This window comes from Pseudonaja textilis, chromosome 6 (assembly GCF_049901715.1).
Source record: "Pseudonaja textilis isolate UNSWEBS1 chromosome 6, rPseTex1.2, whole genome shotgun sequence".
Lineage (NCBI taxonomy): Eukaryota > Metazoa > Chordata > Lepidosauria > Squamata > Elapidae > Pseudonaja > Pseudonaja textilis.
Window position 1 is genome coordinate 7,597,371 of NC_141995.1, and position 21,357 is coordinate 7,618,727.

The 21,357-nt window shown below is 42.3% G+C and overlaps 2 protein-coding genes across 2 annotated transcripts; both read left to right on the forward strand.

The window, feature by feature from the left end:
* On the forward strand, positions 1 to 7,987 carry LOC113447179 (C-X-C motif chemokine 11). Its single transcript, XM_026717220.2, has 4 exons — positions 1 to 159; positions 3,676 to 3,802; positions 5,466 to 5,535; positions 6,981 to 7,987. Exons 1-4 carry the CDS (start codon positions 96 to 98, stop codon positions 7,023 to 7,025), a joined length of 306 nt encoding a protein of 101 aa, XP_026573005.2. The 5' UTR covers positions 1 to 95; the 3' UTR covers positions 7,026 to 7,987.
* Positions 7,988 to 10,193: 2,206 nt separating this feature from the next.
* On the forward strand, positions 10,194 to 15,577 carry LOC113447180 (growth-regulated alpha protein-like). Its single transcript, XM_026717221.2, has 4 exons — positions 10,194 to 10,541; positions 12,528 to 12,645; positions 13,589 to 13,658; positions 15,341 to 15,577. Exons 1-4 carry the CDS (start codon positions 10,478 to 10,480, stop codon positions 15,383 to 15,385), a joined length of 297 nt encoding a protein of 98 aa, XP_026573006.2. The 5' UTR covers positions 10,194 to 10,477; the 3' UTR covers positions 15,386 to 15,577.
* Positions 15,578 to 21,357: the final 5,780 nt, after the last annotated feature.

Here is a 21,357-nt window from a genome sequence, read left to right on the forward strand (position 1 = left end):
GTGGGTGAATTCAGGCAATAAATTAGCTGTTCACCAGGTCAAGAACACCTCTTCTCTATCTGGATCGCAAGAAAGAAAGAGAACTCAGCGCCGAGATGACCAAACAAGCTTTTTTCACCATCCTTGTCCTTCTGGCTTGCTGTGTGGCTCTAATACAAGGTAAAATAAAGATCTAGTTAACTTTTTGGTTATAGAAGGGAGGCATTTCCAAGTATGCTCCCCCCTGCCCCGATTTTCAAGACCCATTTCCAGTTTCTTCTGCTTCTCACTCCTTTGTGCAAGTTCCTTTTGTATCCTTGTGTGTAACCTTTTTGTAACCTAGTAATAAGGAGAGTTTTCCTGAGAGTGAGAACATGGAACGAACATGGAACAGTGGAACGATTTGTTTCTAGAAGTTGTGGTTGCTCCAACATTTGAGGTTTTCCAGAAGAGATGGGGACAGCCATTTGCCTGAAAGGGTGTAGTGTCACCTGCTCAAGCAGTGGGGGTTGGACTAGAAGATCTCCAAGGTTCCTTCCGAAGTCTTATTCTTTTATTTGGAGTCTCCTTCTCTGTTTGTAGTCCTCTGGAAAGTCTGTTTCTGGGTTCCAAGTGAGGAAAACAGAGTTGAAAATATCTGGGTTAGGAAAATAAGATTTGCCTTATGGGAACAGGGTCGAGAGAAGGCAGCTGTGGAATCCACCAGACTAGAGGGGTCTGGGTTGAAAACGTGCATGAAATCGATGTGATTTATTTGTGCCTATGCCTGAAAAATTCTCAGTTTCAAGGTTCCTGGTTTGATTTTTCCCGAGACAATTGTGTCTTTCTTTCTTTCTTTCTTTCTTTCTTTCTTTCTTTCTTTCTTTCTTTCTTTCTTTCTTTCTTTCTTTCTTTCTTTCTTTCTTTTCTTTCTTTCTCTCTCTCTCTCTCTCTCTCTCTCTCTTTCTTTCCTCCCTTCTTTCTTTCTCTCTCCCTCTCCCTCCTTCTCCCCCCTCTCTCCCCTTCCTTCTGCCCCCTCTCCCCCTCCTTCTCCTTTCTCTAAGTGGGGGCCAATTTTATTTCCATATCGATGATGTTTTCTAAGGAAGGAGCCACCACCAAGAAGGTCCTTCTTCTTGGTTCCACTAGATTAGATTACTCTCCTTGAGAGAAGAGAAAAACTGAAAAAGAAAGAAAGAAAAGAAAATGAAATAGTAGAGAAGATCCAAGTCTTCCAGATACTGTGGACAATAATCTGAAGCCTATTCATTTACCATGGCTTGGGGTGGCGGAGCATGGAGGTTACAATCCAACAGATTGGAGGGCAGCAGATTGGACAAGTTTAGTGCAGACGCCAAGCTAGATTTCGAACACCTTGTCCCTTTGTCTGAGTGCCAGTTTGGTATCGTGGTTAAGACTAGCCACCATGAGGCTGCGAGTTCCAATTCTGTCTTACTTCTCTTGGTACAATCACAGGATGATTGTGAGAGTGAGAGAGGAAGCATATGCGTCACTTTGCTTGCACATCTTAGAAAAAAGAGAGGAAGCAATTGCAAACGAGTAAAACGGAGCATGAACTTTGCAAGAGCACATACACTAATCCACACACAGCCAACCAAACATTTCTTTGGGTGACTGGCAAGAAAACCATCCCATACATTACACCAGTGGTGGTATTCAGCTGGTTCGCACTGGATTGGGTGAACCGGTAGCAAGGATTTGTCCTGGGTCGCCAAACCGAGAGTAAATTCTGGCTGGCGATGCCCTCAACCCAGTCACCCAGTCACCGCTGGCTCGCTCACCCCGCCCACCTGACACTCGCCCCTTAAGGTATTCCTTCATTTTTTTCCCTCCCGACAATCAGCTGTTCATATGATCAGCTGTGCCGGGATTCCCCTGGCTGAGGCCCAGGAAGGCAAAAAATGGAGTGAGGAGCTCAGGGCCCCCCCCCTCCATTTTTTGCCTTCCTGAGCCCCAGAGGAGCCTTAGGGGAGCCAAAACACCCCACCAGAGGCTCTTCTGAGGCCAGGAAGGTCCCAAATAGAGCTAGAGGGGGTGCTGCGCGCCCCCTCCAGGCTCCATTTTTTTTTCTTCCTGAGTCTTAGAGGAGCCTTCTGGGAGCAAAAATGCCCCTCCCCCGAGGGTCCTCTGAGGCCCAGACTGCCCCCCAAAATGGATGGGGGTGGCTGCAAAAAAAAAACCCCAAAACCCAGCCCATCCAGTCACATGGACATGCCCGCTTAACCATGCCCACAGAACCGGTAGTAAAAAAATTTGAATCCCACCACTGCATTACACCAGTATTTCTCAGTGAAATTAAGATGGGGAGTTCTGGGGTCCAGTCATCATTGAACAGAACAACAGACTTGGAAGGGGCCTTGGAGGTCTTCTAGTCCAACCCCCTGCTTAGGCAGGAAACCCTATAATATTTCAGGCAAATTGTTATCCAGTCTCTTCTTAAAAACTTCCAGTGTTGGAGCATTTATAACTTCTGTAGACAAGTCGTTCCACTGGTTAACTGTTCTGATTCTCGGGAAATTTCTCCTTAGTTCTGGGTTGCTTCCCTCCTTGATTAGTTTCCATCTATCACTTCTTGTCCTGCCTTCAGGGGCTTTGGAGAAGAGGTTGACTCCGTCTTCTTTGTGGCAGCCCCTCAAATACTGGAAACACTGCTATCATGTCACCCCTAGTCCTTCTTTTCATTGAACTACACATACCCAATTCCTGCAACCGTTCTTCCTATGTTTTAGCTTGATAATAGCTTAAGGATATAACGTGAAGAAGAACATAAAATAAGGGAATCCTTCAAGTCCCCTTTAAATCCCAGAGAAAGCAACAGGAAAAGTGATAGCTTCTATGGGAAAGGAATCCCATTCCTAAGAAAAGGTCTCAAACAATGTTTTAAACACCAAGTCAGCCAAGAATTAATGCAGCTATGTAGAAGCGAGCCACTCAAAGTTAGAAGTGATTGAATTATTCGTTGTGCTGCCTTACCTTCAGGTGCTTTGGAGAATAGGTTGAGGGAATAGGTTTCCCCTCCTGTGGGAATCCTCCCTCCTAGAGAATGATACCTTTTGGCGTATATTAAAACGCCATTTTATATTTCCCCAAAGGAGAAATGGAGACAAATCTTAACAAAGACGAAAAACAGCCCCAGAGCCTCAAGTCTTTAGGAATGCAGATTTTATGTCCATTCAGAAAGACTGGGCCAATCTATTCATAAACAAACACCTTCAGACACAGCTCCAGCAGATTAAGAATTTACATTCCCCGCCCGGCCCAATTCTAAGGACAGGGCACGACCTTTAGGAATTAATAGGATTAACCCATCACTATTGGAATAGCAAAAGACACAAGGCTCACTATATTGCACAACCCCACTGGAGCATCTCAATCAGCAAACCCCAGAACCCTATAAAAATCCATCCACTCACTCAGTGATTTGGTCAGCCACCCCAAAAACATGTTGCTGCCACTAAAGTTTCTGGAAAGCCAATAAACAGAGACCTCCTTTTTCGTGAGGTCTGTAAATTTTATTTCCAGCGTCTTTCTACCGGCTTGGAACCAGACCAGATTTTTCTTCCAACACTCTGGTCCGTGGAAAAAAATCTCTCTCCACAGAACTGGTCCCAGGTGCCCCAAAGATTGGGAGCCGCTGCCTTAGACGATTGTGACTGATGGGTGAAGAACTCACCTTTTCTAATTAATCCCTTGCAGGATTGCCCACCTCCCACCGGGAGCGCTGTTTCTGCAGAAGATCAGGAATGCTGTTCGTGAACATGGATCGTGTGACAAAAGTCGAATACCACAAGTCAACCAGCAGCTGTGGACAAGAAGAACTGCTGTGAGTAGCTGAGCCGAATCCTGCTGCCTTCTCCTGTTCAGTCTATTGAATTGCTGTCTAGGTAGTCCTCAACTTATGACCACGAGCAAGCCCCACATTTCCATTGCAAAGCGAGATGGTTCTTACCTCTCCCCTTTTATAAGCATTTTTGCCACAGTTGTTTAAGTGAATCCCCTGCAATTGTTCAAGTTAGTAACACCGTTGTAAAGCGAATCCGGCTTCCCCAAGGATTTTGCTTGTCAGAAGGTCGCAACAGGGGATCATGTGACCCTGGGACACTGCAACTGTCATAAGTACATGCCAGTTGCCAAATTCAGGGATTTTGATCATGCGACCATGGGGATTTTTTTTTTTTTTTGATGAAACAAAGGGGAAAAATTAATTTACAGTCTAGGGGTTTCAGGATTAGAAAGTGTGTAGACTATGGAAAGGAGGAAACTATGTTGTAACCTTTGAGAGAGAGAGACTAAATTATAAATAAATGTAACTGCTGAGAAAAGGTTGGAAATCACCTTATAACCTTCCCTTTTCCTTTCCTTTTCCTTTTGCCTTTCCTTTCTTTCATTGCATTTTATTCCAGTTACTTATTTCTTTTCTTTCTTTTTTCCTTTAAAAAAAAAGTATTTCTTTTTATCCTTTTAAAAATTCCGTATGTGTGCATGCCTATGTATCTTGAAAAAGCAGCAAAGCTGTGGGACTTGAACCTCGTCGATTTTTCCCTAGTCCATATCCCCATGTTAAAGCAAACTTTGATGCCATTATTTGTATGTATCTATAAATGTGCACGATTCCCTCTGTCTGTCCCTGTCCCTGTCTTTCTTTCTCTCCCTCTCTCTTTTTCTCTCTCTCTCTCTTTCTTCAAAAGTTGTCCCATGCATAAGGTAGAGCGCCTTCTTCCTCCTCCTCCTCCTCCTCCTCCTCCTCCTCCTCCTCCTCCTCCTCCTCCTCCTCCTCCTCCTCCTCCTCCTCCTCCTCCTTCTCCCATGCCCTTTTCCAACAAATCAAACACAAATCCAAACACAAACCTTATAATGCTTTTACAAAATAATTAGCTGTGATAAGCACAAGCCTTGCCAAACTGTGCGATACTTGCCAAAAGATAACAGACAAGAAATAATTTGCAATACAAGAATCTTCAAATACAAACTCAGGATACTGGAATTCCACGAAGCTGGAGTTTCAAAACGTCTTTGCTTTCTGCAAAATACGTTCCTTTCACAGCTGGCTTTTATCTTCTTGAAGGACAGGCCATTACCTTGCAGCTTTACTCCCGAGTCGCCCATGCTGTTGTAGCTGCTCTTTCCTACGAGCAATCTTGCACGAACGCTCACTTGGCACAGGCTTCTCGGGAACCTCCTCACTGCTGCCAGCCCCGACAATCTCTGAATTCCCTAATGGTCCTGGCCCCTCATCTGAGTCCTCAGTCTCCTCAGTTGTCCACACCTGCTGCCAGCTAACCACAACAAAGTTTTCCCCAGTTATGTCTTCCTTGTCTGAGGCCAACAGTTGTGGGTATGTTGAGTTTGCAGCCGACAATCTGAAGAGGTAGGAAAGGCAGGTGAAGAGGCTTAAAAACAATTGCATTGATAGTCAGTGTATGATGAATGTTAATAACATCAAACAATCCTTGGTCTAATTTGGTCTCTAATTTGCATATATGCAGGGTGATCCTTAGAAACAGCCGAAAACGCTGCGTGAACCTGAACGGGGACCAAGGCAGGAGAATTAAACAGGTAAGCAGTGATCATTTTGGTGAAGCTTTAGCTGTGTTTTTCCAAGGACCAATAAATCAAGCTGGAATGAGGAAAGAAATCTTTTTTTCAATTGTTTATTCCTGCGCAAATAGAGAGGCTTACACTTGGGAATTAAGCATCCTGAGTAAAAGTTGGCTCAGATTTATACAAAAAACTTTCGTTGTTATTTCACATAGGTCGGTCTCTGTGATTTCTTTTACAAGGTTAGCGTTCACCCTTGACTGATTTGTCATACTTAGTACAAAATTGCTCATAGCAGGTCTTGCAAACCTTACGAATTTTATCTCCTTGCCAGACGTCTATGGAGGTTCTCAGTCACCCAAATCATAGCTGTCCCAAAGATGCTTTTTTAAAACACAAATGGACTGTTTTTTCCCTTGAGGAAGAAATTTTGCTTCTCAACCAGGAAGCTGCATCAGATGATGAAAACCAGATGACTGCAAAGAAATATATTCCTTCCGTCCCGCCACCGTAATCCTGTCAGAACGTATCGTCCACCATCCAGCCAGAACCGATGAAGCTTCTTAGATGAGAAGCAAAACACCTTCTTGTTCCTCAAGGGAAAAAAAAATAGACCAGTTACCTTTTGAAAAAGCATCTTTGAAAATCATTGCCAGATGTTTCCAGCTGTGTACCTGTGGCTTGTTTGTCACTTTTGCAAGGAAGCCAACAAAGAGAGGGGAAGCTTAGACGGCCTAGTGGATCATTTAATCAGTTCTAACTTTCCACATAGTTGGATTAATTCCTGATTGACTTGATCTTCAAAACATCCCTTGAGACCTTTTCTTAGGAATGGGATTCCTTTCCTATAGAAGTTATCACTTTTGCTGTTGCTTTCTCTGGGATTTAAAGGGGACTTTCCCTGTCTGAAGGATTCCCTTATTTTATAGTCTTCATCATTTTATATCCGTAAGGTATCATCAAGCTAAGACATAGGAAAAACAGTGTGTAGGAATTGGGTATGTCTAGTTTAATGAAAAAAAGGACTAGGGGTGACATGATTGCAGTGTTCCAGTATCTCAGGGGCTGCCACAAAGAAGAGGGAGTCAAACTATTCTCCAAAGCACCTGAAGGCAGGACAAGAAGTAACAGGGTGGAAACTAATCAAGGAGAGAAGCAACCTAGAACTAAGGAGAAATTTTCTGACAGTGAGAACTGTTTGCCTCCAGAAGTTGTGGGTGCTTCAACACTGGAGGTTATTATGAAGAGACTGGACAACCATTTGTCTGAAATGGTATAGGATCTCTGATTAAGCAGGGGGTTGCTTTAGAAGACCACCAAGGTGCCTTCCAACTCTGCTATTCTGTTATTCTATCAGTCAAAACTTGGAACCATCAGAAGAGAGCCATTAACCTTCAGTGCAACCATTTGTAGACTGATTTGTAGACTAATCAAGTGTCCTATTTTCTATGCTTTCTTTACAGGCAATTATGGAAGGAAGAAATGTCATCAAAAGAAGTTCAAGCTGAGTTTTGGAGAAGCTGCTTCACAAATACTTACTGGAGACATTTAATCAGCTTCTGAAGGACTCCTAATTTATGACACTCAAGTTGGGAGCCACTGGTCCAACAGCGTTATTCTTGTCAAGCTGATGGGGTTTAGAAGTTAGCCCCAAGTACTTCCTGCAGGAATTTATTAAAACAAGTACAAGAGTGATGCAATGAGGCAAAATGTCTGGGATTTTCTCTTGATTTTGACATCTCTATGGAAGAGCTTCATTCTTCCTAATCAACCAAGCCAGGAAAATGTGATACGGGCATCCTTCATTCCTGAACATTTTATGCTTGTAACACCAATGCAGATAGAGAGTCCTTGATTTACAACCACCACTGAGCCCAACATTTCTGTTGCAGTGAATTTTGCTCCATTTTACAACCTTTCTTGCCACTGAACTCACTGCAGCTGTTAAGTTAGTAACACAGATTTTCTCATTGACTTTGCTTATCAGATGGTCTCAAAAAGCAAATCACATAACCCTGGGACATTGCAATCATCAATATGATCTAATTGCCAAGGATCTGAATTTTGATCATGCGACCATGGTTGTAAATGTAAAAAATGATCATAAGTCACTTTTTTTTCAGGGCCATTGTAACTTTGAATGGTCACTAAAGGAATGATTTTAAGTCAAGGACAACCTATATGTCATGCTTGCTAATTCCATTATAGGCTTCCATTCCTGATCCTGAACTGTGTGTTGTAATGTTGCCGTCCAAGCTTTATCCTTTTTTATGATATTGTGATTTATGATTTTATGATCTTTTTTTTAGCAGCATTGCAATTTTGTGTGCAAGTACATAAGTCACAGAAGCCCATGACGCCATAACACACCATACCTCCCATTGAGTCCTCTTGTGGGCACCTAATTATATAGTCTACTATAGTTAAAAGATAATATTTCTTCAATATTTCAATAAATGTCATTCTGCTATTCTCTGTCTGGTCTTTATTCACACAAGTAGGTCCTCAAAATACATTTAACCTGATTGCTGAATAAACCCAAATCCTTCTATCACAGGAAATAAAATGGCTTCCAATCTTCACAGGAGTTCGGTTATAACAATACTTCCCTACTTATTGAAAGTCCAACGTTACTGTCCTTTTAAAGAGGGAGCCCGGATTAGCAATTTGGTGAAGAGGGAAGGAGGGGCAGCAGGGGGGAAGCAGTCTGCTTCACACCCTGGTTGCAAATGTCTGAAGACCGACTCACAGCTCCGGTGCTCACCTCCCTGCAAGGATGGGATGAATCTCACCGTCTCACTGCCCTGCAAGGATGACCGTAGAGCCCCCGGTACTGGTGAGCCCCACCGCCTTATCTTCTAGTAAGGATGGGACGATAGTTATTAAGATAGCTGTTAAGTGACTTTTGCCCCATTCTACAACATTTCTCACTATGGTTGTTAAGTGAATCACTGCTGTTGTTAAACGGGTGTTTTAAGTGAATCTGGCTTTCCCACTGACCTTATTTATCAGAAGGTCGCAGGCACAATGAAACCATCCTACATACATGCCAATTACCAAACAATCCAAAATTTTGATTACGTAATCGTGGGGATGCTGCCATGTTTTTTTCAGTGCCGTTGTAACTCCAAATAGTCAAACTTCAAACGAATGGTTGTAAGTTGAGGACTACCAGTATTTAACAGATAATAGATAATCAGAGTTGGAAAGGACCTTCTAGGTCATCTAGTCCAACTCCTCACCCAAGCAGGAGACCCTACACCATTTCTGACAAATGGCAGTCCAATCTCTTCTTGAAAGTCTCAAGTGATGAAGCTCCCACAACTTCCAAGGGCAACTTCTGTTCCACTGGTTGATTGTTCTCACTGTCAGAAAGTTTTTCCTTATTTCCAGGTTAAATCTCTCTTTGTTCAGTTTCCATCCATGATTCCTTGTCTGGCCTTCAGGTGCTTTGGATAATAGCGTGGCCCCCTCCTCTCTGTGACAGCCCCTCAGATATTGGAAGACTGCTATCATGTCTCCCCTGGTCCTTCTCTTCACCAGACTAGCCATGCCCAGTTCCTGTAACTGTTCATGATATTTTTAGTCTCCAGTCCTCTAATCATCCTGGTTGGTCTTCTCTGCACTTTTTCTAGAGTCTCAACATCTTTTTTATAGTGTGGTGAACAAAACTGGATGCAGTACTCTAGGTGTGGTCTTACTAAGGCTTTACAGAGTGGTATTAGTACCTCCCTTGATCTTGATTGTATCCCTCTGTTAATGCAATTTAGGATTGCATTAGCTTTTTTTGGCTGCTACTGCACACTGCTGGCTCATATTTAGCTGGTTGTCCACTAAAACTCCAAGACCCCTCTTACAGTTACTGCTATTTGTCAGTTTATGAAAAAATACAGAACAATATAAGAACTAATCCTTTGATTTGATTTGATTACTTAATATAAATGTTATTTATTTTATCTTGGCTTAAAACCAGGAAAATTAGAGCCAATGAAAACAATCGGAGCAGTATTTTTCAAACTTGGCAACTTTAAGATGTGTAGACTTAATTTGAAAAACAGCGAATTTAAATAAAGAAGCGAATTAAACGGAGCAACGAGACTTGATTCTTACTTTGTACCAAACCGTGGTTTATTTAACTAAAATGTTTAGTAAACCACAAACCATTGGGTTCACATGGTCTAATCCAAAACGCATCCTACCTTAGAATATCGAAATTCCAAACATTGGATCATCAGCCATTTAAATTAATATAAAAGACACTGGTCTATCAAGCCAATTGTCAAAGGATTCCATTGAAATGCCTGTACAATTTTCTTAGCATTGAAATTAGGAAAAATGGAAAAAGAAAGAAACGGAGGGAAAGCGTAGAATTAAAAGGAAAGCACCATTCGTTTGTTTTGGGGGAAAAAATTGGAGTACACAATTGTCCTTGTACTTCAGTTAGGATCTAGAGAATGGTTTATTTGCTAAGGCAGAGGTGTCAAGGCCCACGGGGTGCTTAGATCTGGCCCATTGCGCTACCCTGGACACAGTGAAGGACCGGCCCATGGTGCTTCTGCCAGCAAAAATGGAATTCACAAGGTTGCATGTAGCCCTCCTGGGCTCCATTTTCACTGGTAGAGGGCTGCGAAGGAAGGAAGGAAGGAAGGAAGGGAGGAAGGAAGGGAGGGAGGAAAAAGAAAGAAGTGGAGGGAAAGTGTAGGATTAAAAGGAAAACACTGTTTGTTTTTGGGAAAAAATATTGGAGTACATGATCATCCATGTACAGTACTTTAGTTAGGATCTAGAGAACTGTTTATTTGCTAAGGTAAGAGAATGGAAAGTGAAGGAGATTTATCAGAGGTTGGGATCTCTGATAAATAAATGGGCATCAAGTTAGGCAATAAATTAGCTGTTCATCAAGTAAAGGTCAGTTCTTCTGTGTCTGGATCGCAAGGAGGAAAGTGGACTCCGTGCAGAGATGATCAAGCCAACTTTCTGCGTTTTCTTTGTCCTTCTGGCTTGCTGTGTGGTTCTCATGCAAGGTAAAAAAACAACAACTGTATGGTTCTCTTTTGGTTCTAGAAGGGCGGCATTTTCAAGCTCACATTCAGTTTTTCAAGACCCCCTCCTTGTTTTGCCTACTTCTCGCTCCTTCCTCCTTTGTGCCAGTTGTTTGTAACTGGTTCTGTGGAATGATTGTTTTTGGCTTTGACACATATCAATAGAGAAAGTATAAGTTGTCCGGGATTTAGTTGGGATAGGAAAAAATTTTTTTCATGTAGATTGGTGAATAAGTCATAATAGTGTTTGATTTTATTTTACTGTAATTCACAAACATGGAAGAAAGAAAGAAAGAAAGAGAGAGAGAGAGAGAGAGAGAGAGAGAGAGAGAGAAAGAAAGAAAAGAAACCACTTCCCTCGTGGTATAGTAAGCTTATTATCTATTTATCTATCCATCCATCTATCACTTAAAAAAACATTTTTTGATGAAAAGTTTTATACAAAATGAAAACAATGCAAAATTAAAGAACAAGGAAAGTGAAATAGATAGGAAATAAAAAAGGCAGAGAAGAAGGTAAAGTTATAAAGCACCGACCTTTGATCTTGTTTACAAGTTATAACTGTCTAAGGCAGGGGTTCCCAACCCTGGGGTTGCGAGACGATATTCCAGGGGGTGCGAGAAAAGTCCAGGTAATTTTTATTTATTTATTTATTTATTTATTATGCAATGGATTAATTTTGTTTTCATTTTAGAGTTAAGTATCGTTATTTAGTGGCATACATAGCTGAAAAGATTCAATCCTACCATATATTTAACGCGTTCAGTAGTTCCTAAAATCTAAATTTCAGAGGGTGCGAGGTTCAAGTGAAATTTCTTTAGGGGTGCGGGGCAAAAAAAAGGTTGGGTACCACTGGTCTAAGGTTATATTGTGGCTGCTTCATATTCCATCTTTTCTAATTATCAAACCCACAAGTTCATTAATTTCCATTTTCAGAAAAAAGCCCACAGTGTTTTCAGTCAAAAACATAGTTATTGATTTTCCCCTAATCAAACAACACAATTTTGTCCATATCTCCTTCCTTCCTTCCTTCCCTTCCTTCCTTCCCTCCCTCCCTCCTTCCTTCCTACCTTCCTTCCTTCCTTCTTTCCGTTTTATACGGCCTTCCACCTCACTCATGCTGACAAAAGTAAAATCAAAAAGCCTCTGTCAACAACAATCAAACTAATCACTTGATGGATTCCCTATCATTCTGAGGGCCCCAGGTCTTCGGATCCTTGTGAAACAGTGTCAACGTGGGGGCAAATCTTATTTCCATAAGGATTATGTTCCCTAAGGAAGGAGCCACTACAGACAAGGCCCTTCTTCTTGGTGCCATTAGATGGACCCCCTTAAGAGACAGGGAGAACCCCCCCCTCCAAAAAAAAAGATAAAAGGAAACAGTAGAGAGAAGAGCTAAGTCATCCACATATTATGGACAATTTGAAGCATGTTCATTTACGATGCTAGCTGGCTGGGGCGGAGGAGCATGGAGGAGGTTATGGCCAACAGGTTGGAGAAGCTTAGTGCAGTGATCAAGCTGGATTTTGAACATCTCATCCCTTTGTTGGAGTGCCAGTTTGGTGTAGTGGTTAAAAATAGGGGTTAAAACACCAGGCTAGCCACTGAGAGGCTTTGAGTTCCAATTCTCCCTTATTTCTCTTAGTATAATCACAGGATGATTGTGAGAATGGGAGGAAGCATGTGGGTCACCTTACATATCTTAGAAAAAAGAGAGGAAGCAATTGCAATTAAGTCAAACAGAGCATTTGCCAAAATTGTCCATGTGTTTTCTTAAAGGAAATATTTCCTCCCATGGAAAGCTTACAAGTAAGCCCTCCCATACATTACACCGGTGTTTCTCAACAATAGCAACATTGAGATGAGTTGACTTCAACTCCTAGAATTCTTGGAGTTGAAGTCGCTGGATTGACAAACACTGCCTTGAACTATTGGTGAAAAACTCCTTCTCTATATGATCCCTGTCAGGATTGCCTACCACCAACAAATGTTTATGCAGAGAAGGAATGCTATCCGTGAACATGGGCCGTGTGGCTAAAATTGAGTACTACAGGCCAACCAGTAGCTGTGATCAAGAAGAACTGCTGTAAGTAAATTTTTAAATTGATTTTCTATTAAATACATTTCTTAGTGCTTAATAAACATTGTGGTGTCTGGGTGTTTGATTTGCTTAACAATGCTGATTCCATTCTTAATCTCCATCCCGTTTTTCCAACCACTGATAAAATAGATTGCATTCTGCATCTTCTTTCTGTTTAATTTTCAATGTCAATCTATCCATTTTTGCACAATCCAGTATCTTCCTGACAATCTCTTCATCTTGCGGTATATCTTCACTTTTCCAGTATTGTGCGAATATAATCCTCGCTGCTGTTAAGGCATGTGATATTATGCACATACTTTTCTTATCATTTTTTTTTCTGATATTATACCTAATAAAAACAATTCAGGTTTAAAACCTACATGTTTCCCTATCATCTTTTCTAGCCACCTGGGTATCTTTGCCCAATTTTTTATTTTTAATTTTTTGCTTTGACGCAAGTCCACCCCTTATGACAAAATGTACCGGGTTTTTTTTTTTACAGGAACTGCTGTAAGTAGTTGACCAGGGTTCTGCTATCTTCTCCTTTGAAGCTATTAAATTGGAGGCTTGTATGGATCTCCTAGATTTTTTCAGATTCTTGTTAATCATATCCTGACATTGAGATCAAAGCAAGATGATCTTAGCTCCTTTATCTATTCTAGTAGCTGCGTGTATAGGTTGAGTTTTTAAAAATTCCAAAGTTTTCCCCCAAGAGGGTTGTGGAAGTCTTGCATATGGTTTCCTCAGTTATGCCTGATGCCTTCTTTGTTTGAGGTCAACTGGTGTGGCTATGTTGAGTTTGCAGCTAACAATCTGGAGAGTTGGGAGGGCAGGTGGTCGGATTCACAATTATTGCACTGACAGTCAATTGATGTTGAATGTTAATAACATCAAACGATCCTTTGTCTAACTTGGTCTCTAAGTTCTCCTCTTTGCATATATGCAGGGTGACCTTTAAAAATGGCCAAAAACTATGTCTGAACGTTAAGGGGGACCAAGGAAGGAGAATTAAACAGGTAAGCAGCAATCACGAGCTTTAGCTATCTTTGTGTTTTTCCGAGGACCAATAAATCAAGCTGGAACGTTGAAAGTCTTTTTTTCAACTTTTTTTTGTGCAAATAGAGAGCCTCAAACTTGGGAGGTCTGAATCAAACATCCTGAGTAAAAGTTGGCTCAGATATGTAGCCATAGCCATATCTATCTATCTATCTATCTATCTATCTATCTATCTATCTATCTATCTATCTATCTATCTATCTTTCTTTCTATCTATCAATCTATCTAACTATCTATCTATCATCACTCTCTCTCTCTCTCCACCCACCCACCCACCCATCTATTAAACTGACTTTGTTATTTACTGTATATCAGTCTCTGTGATTTCTTTCACAAGGTTAGCACTGATTACATTTCTAATTTTTAGTACAAAATTATTCATAGCAGGTCCACGAAATGCCAAACCTTAGCTCATTGCCAGAAGTTTCCTGCTGTGCACCACGTGGCGTGTTTGTCATGTTTTCAAGGAAGTGAGTAAAGAGAGGGAAAGTTTAGGCAATCCAGGGGATAATTTAATCAGTTCTAACTACAGGTGGTGTGTTTCTACCAAGCTGCATTAATTCCTGGCTGACTTGAGCTTCAAAATCGCCCCTGAGACCTTTTCTTTAGAATCAGTTCCTTTCCTATAGAAGTTATCACTTTTGCTGTTGCTTTCTTCTATGATTTAAAGGAAATGTTCCCTGTCGAAGGATTCCCTTATTTTATATTCTTCATCATTTTATATTCTTAAGCTGTCATCAAGCTAAAACATATGAAAGAACAATTGCAGGAGTTGGGTATGTATAGTTTAATGACAAGAAGGACTGGGGTGACATGATAGCAGTCTTCCAATATCTGAGGGGCTGCCAGAAAGGGGGGGCCCAAGCCCTGAGGGCAGGACAAGAGCAAGGATGGAAACAAGGAAAGAGAGCGATAGACAACCGACAGGAGAACAAACAGGGAAGGTGTGAGGGACCCGGGTTTTAAGAGATGGCACTTTGTCGAGTTAGTGCGGGTCCTTGGCTCAGTCACCCCCCTCGCCCGGGCCCCTCCCCTTCCCCTGCGATGCCACGCAACCCCTCCTCTTGCCACCTCCTTACCTGCACTGCGCCTCACAGCTGATTTTTTGGCTGGTTTGAGGCCTTTCTCAGCCTCCCAGAGGCTTGAAAAAAAAAAAAAAACGCAAGGCTTTTCAGGATGAATTATAGGCCCGTTTTGTCACTTCCGATGAAACGGACCTATAATTCGGCCTGAAAAGCCTTGCAGAGGCTTTTTCCAAGCCTCTGGGAGGCCGAAAAAGTCCTCAAACCAACTGGAAAAAAAATAAGCTGTGAGGCGCATGCATGCGCAGTGAGGTACGTTTGCCTGCAGCTCACGTGCCAGCACAAACGGCTCTGTGTGCCACTTATGGCACGTGTGCCATAGGTTCGCCATCACGTGTATAGTGTCTCCTCCTTGAGCAGGAGGTTGGACTAGAAGACCTCCAAGTTCCCTTCCAACTCTGCTATTCTGTTTTACTCTGTTATTCATTTTATATTTTTAAGCTTTCATCAAGCTGTCAGTGAGTACATGGAGCCGAACAATCAGAAGAGGGCCATTAACTTTCAAAGCAAACTTTTGTAGGTTGACAAAACTAATCCTACCTTCTATGCTTCCTTTACAGGCAATTATGAAAAAAAGGAACGTCAATCAAGGAAGTTCAGACTAAGTTCTGGAGAAGCTGCTTCACAAATGCTTCTCTTCCTATAGATATGTAATCAGCTTCTGAAGATTCATAATTGATAACCCATAATCCATGAACCTGATTACTGAATAAACCCAAATTCTGCATTCCCACATACTCAGATAATAAATCTACCAAACTGGCTGACTGAATATTTCAATAAATGTCATTCTGCTATTCTCTGTCTGGTCTTTATTCACACAAGTAGGTCCTCAAAATACATTTAACCTGATTGCTGAATAAACCCAAATCCTTTGGTTGTCAGATACTCAAATAATAAATTTACCAAACTGGCTGACTTTCACAACTCATAACTCTGACATAAAAGACAGCTATTGCCATTGTAGAAATGTTAGCATGCAGATTTGTATCTGTTCTTGTTCAATGTACAATGCTTGTATTTTTCAACCAATCTCAAGTCTCAGGCACAAAATTGACACGATTTTGAATGTGTGTATTTGTATTTCACTTGCGGGATATTTTGTTGGAAAATTACATCATCTGACAGATGAGGCATCTGCAAGAGAGTTTTTAAAAAAATCAAGATTGCCCTTGGGAACCAAGGACATTCCTGCAGGTGTTGGCAGAAGGAGGAGCCTGAGGTCAGCTCGCAACTGGACTGCATGCTGATTGGACCATGTGACTGAGGGTCTGGGGGGAAGTGACAAACTTTTACTTTTAATTAGGTGAAAACCGAGGGAACTTTTAGAGTCGGTTTTCACCAGATCTGTGCCAATAGGGTATTTCCAATAAAGCTATTCCTTGAGGACTTCAACTGCCTCAAAGTTCTGCTTGATATGGGATTACTAGCCGATAACCCGATGTTGCCCAAGTATTTATTTATCCTAATTCTGTAATTAGATAGGAAAAGCCCTGATTTCGGCAACCCAGAACAAACGTAATTTGTAATGTTGGATTTTCCCCCTTACAGAGACAGTCCCCTTGTGGAGTACTGTGAAGCCGTTACCATGGCAACTCCACAGTGCTGTGCAGTAGAAGCCATTTGAAGGCACAACAGGCTATATCTTAACAGCAAGAGGTGTTAGGGGTGTCTTACCCACACAGTATTTGTTTCCAGAGAGTAACACAGACCCCACCACCTACCTAGAAAAAAACCACCAGATCCAAAATAAAAGCCTCCCCCATCAGCGAAGAAATCCAGCAAAGAATCATACCCAGGGAGAAATCATCCAGATGCCCTAAGCTTTATGGTCTCCCCAAGATACACAAAGAAGGAACCCCACTTAGACCAATAGCCAGCTCCATAGGCTCACCTCCACAAAACCTAGCCAAATTTCTCACCAAACAACTACAGCCCTATGCAGAATCCATCAACTCACACGTAAGAAACTCATTCCAGTTCATCAAGATCATAAAGAAACAAAACTTACAACCCAGCGACCTACTAGTGAGCTTCGATGTCATATCCCTCTTCACACAAGTGCCTATAAAAGAAGCCTTGACAGCCATCCAAAACAAATACAACCCCCCCCCCCCAAGCACATCCTAGATCTGACCAACCACTGCCTATCCAATACATACTTCACCTACAATGGACAAAAATACAAACAAATAGAAGGAGCACCAATGAGATCACCCCTCTTACCTGTCATCGCAAACTTCTACATGTAACACTTTGAAACACAAGCGCTGGAAAAATATGATCACAAACCCAAACTCTGACTCAGATACATAGATGACACCTTCATAATCTGGCCACACGAGAAAGAAAAACTGAACAACTTCCTCACACACCTCAACAGCCTACACCCCAAAATACAATTCACCATGGAAACAGAAGCTAACAATCAACTTCCCTTGCCAGATGTCTAAGTATACAAAAAATCCAATGGCTCCCTAGGACACACCATCTGCCAGAAGGAAACACGTATAAACTACACGCACTCTCACACCACCACCCAGCACAGATCAATTCCGTAGCTGAGACACTCATCTCCAGAACAAAATGCTTAGCCAACGAACAACACCTAAAAACCGAACTACACACTCTCACTAACGTACTAACAGCCAATGGATTCCAAAGAAAGAAGATTACCCACCTAATCCAAAAAGAAACCCCAACCAAAATCCAAGACAGAGAACAAGAGAATGGCAAAGTCCTCCTCCCATATATAAAAGGCACCACAGACAAAATCAGCAAGATCCTCCCAAAACACAACATTAAAACCACGAGGGCCACCCAAGATGCTACCACCACACTTCCACATAGAAAGCAGACTCACACCCACACAGAAGATGAGACACGACCATGGACCAGAAGCTGTACCACAACTGCATCATTACCTGCTTCAAACCCCTCCGAGCCATACAAGAAGCGAACTGACGCCCACCATGAAGATGTGGCGCGACCACGAACGTGAAGCCAAACAACAGGATCACAGCTCACCAGCTCAAATCCCCCAGCAACCAAGACCAACCAAGAGAACAACCAAGCCCCCACCTGAACAGAACACACCCCCACCCAATCAGAACACAGCCAAGCCCCCACCCAATCAAGTCACACCCCCACTAGCAGTTAAAAGGAAGAAGCAGCCGCAAGGTCACATTACTCCGAGAAGCACAAAGCCGAAGACACAAGCCTGAAGATGATGAATGAGACTTCATTGAAACGTCGCCTAGATACTTCCAATTTTACATGGGAGAAAACTCGAATAACCAAAGATACACACACACACACACACACACACACACACACACACATATTTAAAAGCACAACTATAATGATGTGGGAAAATACCCGAACAAAGCTGAATATCATACATACATACATACATACATACAGTGTGTGTGTGTGTGCATATTCCAGCATAACTGCAATTTCAACCAAACTTGGTACAGCAAGTATATATAGAAGATTACTTGGAACCCTGATACCAAGTGAACTGAATTCTCTTCAAAATATTCCTGGGTTCTTCCAAGAAATAATAACCAGAATTCACCGGTTGTCATAATTAAGATAATATCTTGGGCTTCCCCTTCATGTGTCTGGCAGTCAGATTCCTTTCTTTTCCTTTAAAACAGGGATTTCTCCTTAAAGCCAGATGTGGTTTCAGTTTCAAGATAGTTATGAGTCATCAGCAAAGAGCAAAAAGAAAATGAAAGCTAAGCTGATTGTCTGATAATTTTTTTTAATCTGGTGAAAACAAGAACTAGGGGTGAGATGAAAGCAGTGTTCCAATATCTATGGGGCTGCTACAAAGAAGAAGGGGGTCAAACTATTCTCCAAAGCACCAGAAGGCAGGAAAAGAAACAATGGATGGAAACTAATCAAGGAGAGAAGCAATCTGGAATTAAGAAAAACAACTTCCTAACAGTGAGGACAATCAACCAGTGGAGCAGCTTGTCTTCAGAAATCATGGAGGTTTTTGAGAAGAGACTGGACAGTTACTTGTCTGAAATGGTATAGGTTTTCTGCTTAAGCAGGGGGTTGGATTAGAAGACCTCCAGAGTTCCTTCCAACTCTGCTATCCTATCCTATCCTATCCTATCCTATCCTATCCTATCCTATTCTTCTATGCTATGCTATGCTGTGCTGTGCTGTGCTGTGCTGTGCTATGCTATGCTATGCTATGCTATTCCTATTCTAGGGGAAGTTTCCAACACAAGTGAAAAATTGGTGGAGCTTTGATTACATTAGTTTATTTTGACTAATAAAGTTCCTTGGATGAGTAATGAAACCTCTCAGATTAACAAACTTCGGTCCAGTTGCCTTGATTTCTTCACGTTTTTAAGATACTTTTGGCCTGGATGATTGGTTTTCATTGACAAACTGAGCCTGGGATTACAGCTGTAAGTTATGGTGCTTGTAAGTAGGGGCATCACATGCCACAGTTAAGGGTCATTAAGCGAACGCCACAGTTGTTAAGTAAATCCTTTTTCCCCATTGGGTGGGGTTTTTTTGAAAGAAATCAGACGTAAACAATGGAAACTGGATGTGATGGCCTCATTATACACTTCCCTGTACACCTTAAGCTCAGAGGAGGATGGACTAATCCCAGGGACATTGGGCAGGGTGTAATGTGAGATGTCCAGAGGTGGCTCCAAGCCAGGAGGAAGCACAGTCTCAAAGATCTGAAGCCGTACCTGGGTAGAACTGAAGCAAGAACGCTCAGGAACCCGTCAGGCAACAACTCTCCCCCGCTTTTAATCAGACCAGAGTCTTGGTACTCAATGAGTGCGAGTCGAATGAGTTTGTTGCAAAGTCAGTGCTAGGAGTGTGTGCCTCTCAGCACAATTTATCAGCAAGGATCCATGACCTTCAGCTGGCTGGACATGACCCCACCCTGTAGCCAGGAGTGGGATCCTGTTGGTAGCTCTGAAGAGCAGCTGACACCGAACTGGTTCCCTGGGAAGAGGTTTTGGTCTGCTGTTTGGCCCACCCGTCAGCCCAGGCTCTAGTCTGTCCTTTAGTGGCTGCATTTTCCTCCTTGGCTGCTTTGCACGGCACAGCTGAGTGCCGCTCGTCAGCTGGAGAAGGTAAATGCTTTCCGGAGCTGGTAGCATGCACGCACATGCAGCACGCGTTTGACATGCATGCATCTGCTTTCCGAACCAGTTGTTATGCCGGTCGGATCTCACCCTTGCCTGTAGCCACTATCCGGTGAACATCTGAGGTCTCCCCGGAAGTGCTGGGTGACCTCCACGGATAGTGCCCCAAAGATCCCCATTGGCTGTGGTGGCACTCCTTGCTGATCTCTGGCAAATTCAGCCTGCAACAGGACTGCACCAATGGCCACGTCGTGGAGGAGTCCCGGGGGGAGTGACCAGATAAACAGCCAGCTGAGCGGGGGACAGTTGAGGCACAGCTGCATCAGGACAGCCCTGGCAGCATGAATGAGGAAGAACGTTCCCCTCCAGTCGATCAGAGAGCACGCAGGGCAGAGAAGAGGCAGGAGCAACAGTGGTCAGCCCAGTTACCTGCAAGGTAGAATAAAACGAATGCTTGTAAACCAAGGATTACCTGTATTTTTTAGTCTATGAAAAAAAAAATACAGAAAATTATAAAGATGAATTCTTTTATTACTTGACTTCAATGATATATTTTTTACTTTATCATAGCTTAAAACCAGCACAATTATAGACCATAGAAGCAACCAGAGCAGTATATTTCAAACTTGGCAACTTTAAGATGCGTGGACTTCACTTGAAAAATGACGACTAGAATAATAGCAATAGTACTTATATACCGCTTCACAGGTCTTTACAGCCCTCTCAAAGTGGGTTTACAGAATCAGCCTCTTGGCCCCAATACAATCTGGGTCCTCATTTTACTGAAACTCAGAGGGATGGAAGACTAAGTCAACCTTGAGCCAGTGAGGATTGAACTGCTGGCAGTTGGCAGAATTAGCCTGCAATACTGCATTCTAACCACTGTGCCACCCTGGCTTTTCACTCATAAAAAGGTGAAAAAAACTGACCAACAGGTCTTGATTTGTACTTTCGTACCAAACCAATGGTTTATTTAACTAATATGTTTCAAATAAACCACAGGCCTCTGGGTTCAAACAGCCAAATCGAAACAGCATCCTGGCTTCAGAGGTGGTATTCAGCAGGTTCTGACCAGTTCTGGAGAACTGGTAGTGGAAATTTTGAGTAGTTCGGAGAACTAGCAAATCTCACCTCTGACTGGCCCTACCAACCCCATCTATTCTTATTCTTATGCCACTAGACTCGAAATTCTAGACCTAGAAAACCTAGAACTACGCCACCTTCGATCCGAACTAAGTATAGTATATAAAATCATACATTGCAATGTCCTACCTGCAAATGAATACTTCAGCTTCAACCATAACAACACAAGAGCAAAACAATAGATACAAACTCAAGGTTAATCGCACCAAACTTGATTGCAGGAAATACGACTTCAGCAACAGAGTGGTCAATGTCTGGAATACTCTACCTGACTCTGTGGTTTTTTTCCCTAAACCCCAAAAACT

Bases quoted from the DNA above. Each gene is read 5' to 3' on its own strand.
- LOC113447179 (XM_026717220.2), top strand. From the start codon at position 96: ATGACCAAACAAGCTTTTTTCACCATCCTTGTCCTTCTGGCTTGCTGT. The intron at 160-3,675 runs GTAAAATAAAGA...AATCCCTTGCAG, and splicing joins CTGTGTGGCTCTAATACAAG to GATTGCCCACCTCCCACCGG. The intron at 5,536-6,980 runs GTAAGCAGTGAT...CTTTCTTTACAG, and splicing joins AAGGCAGGAGAATTAAACAG to GCAATTATGGAAGGAAGAAA.
- LOC113447180 (XM_026717221.2), top strand. From the start codon at position 10,478: ATGATCAAGCCAACTTTCTGCGTTTTCTTTGTCCTTCTGGCTTGCTGT. The intron at 12,646-13,588 runs GTAAGTAAATTT...GCATATATGCAG, and splicing joins TGTGATCAAGAAGAACTGCT to GGTGACCTTTAAAAATGGCC. The intron at 13,659-15,340 runs GTAAGCAGCAAT...CTTCCTTTACAG, and splicing joins AAGGAAGGAGAATTAAACAG to GCAATTATGAAAAAAAGGAA.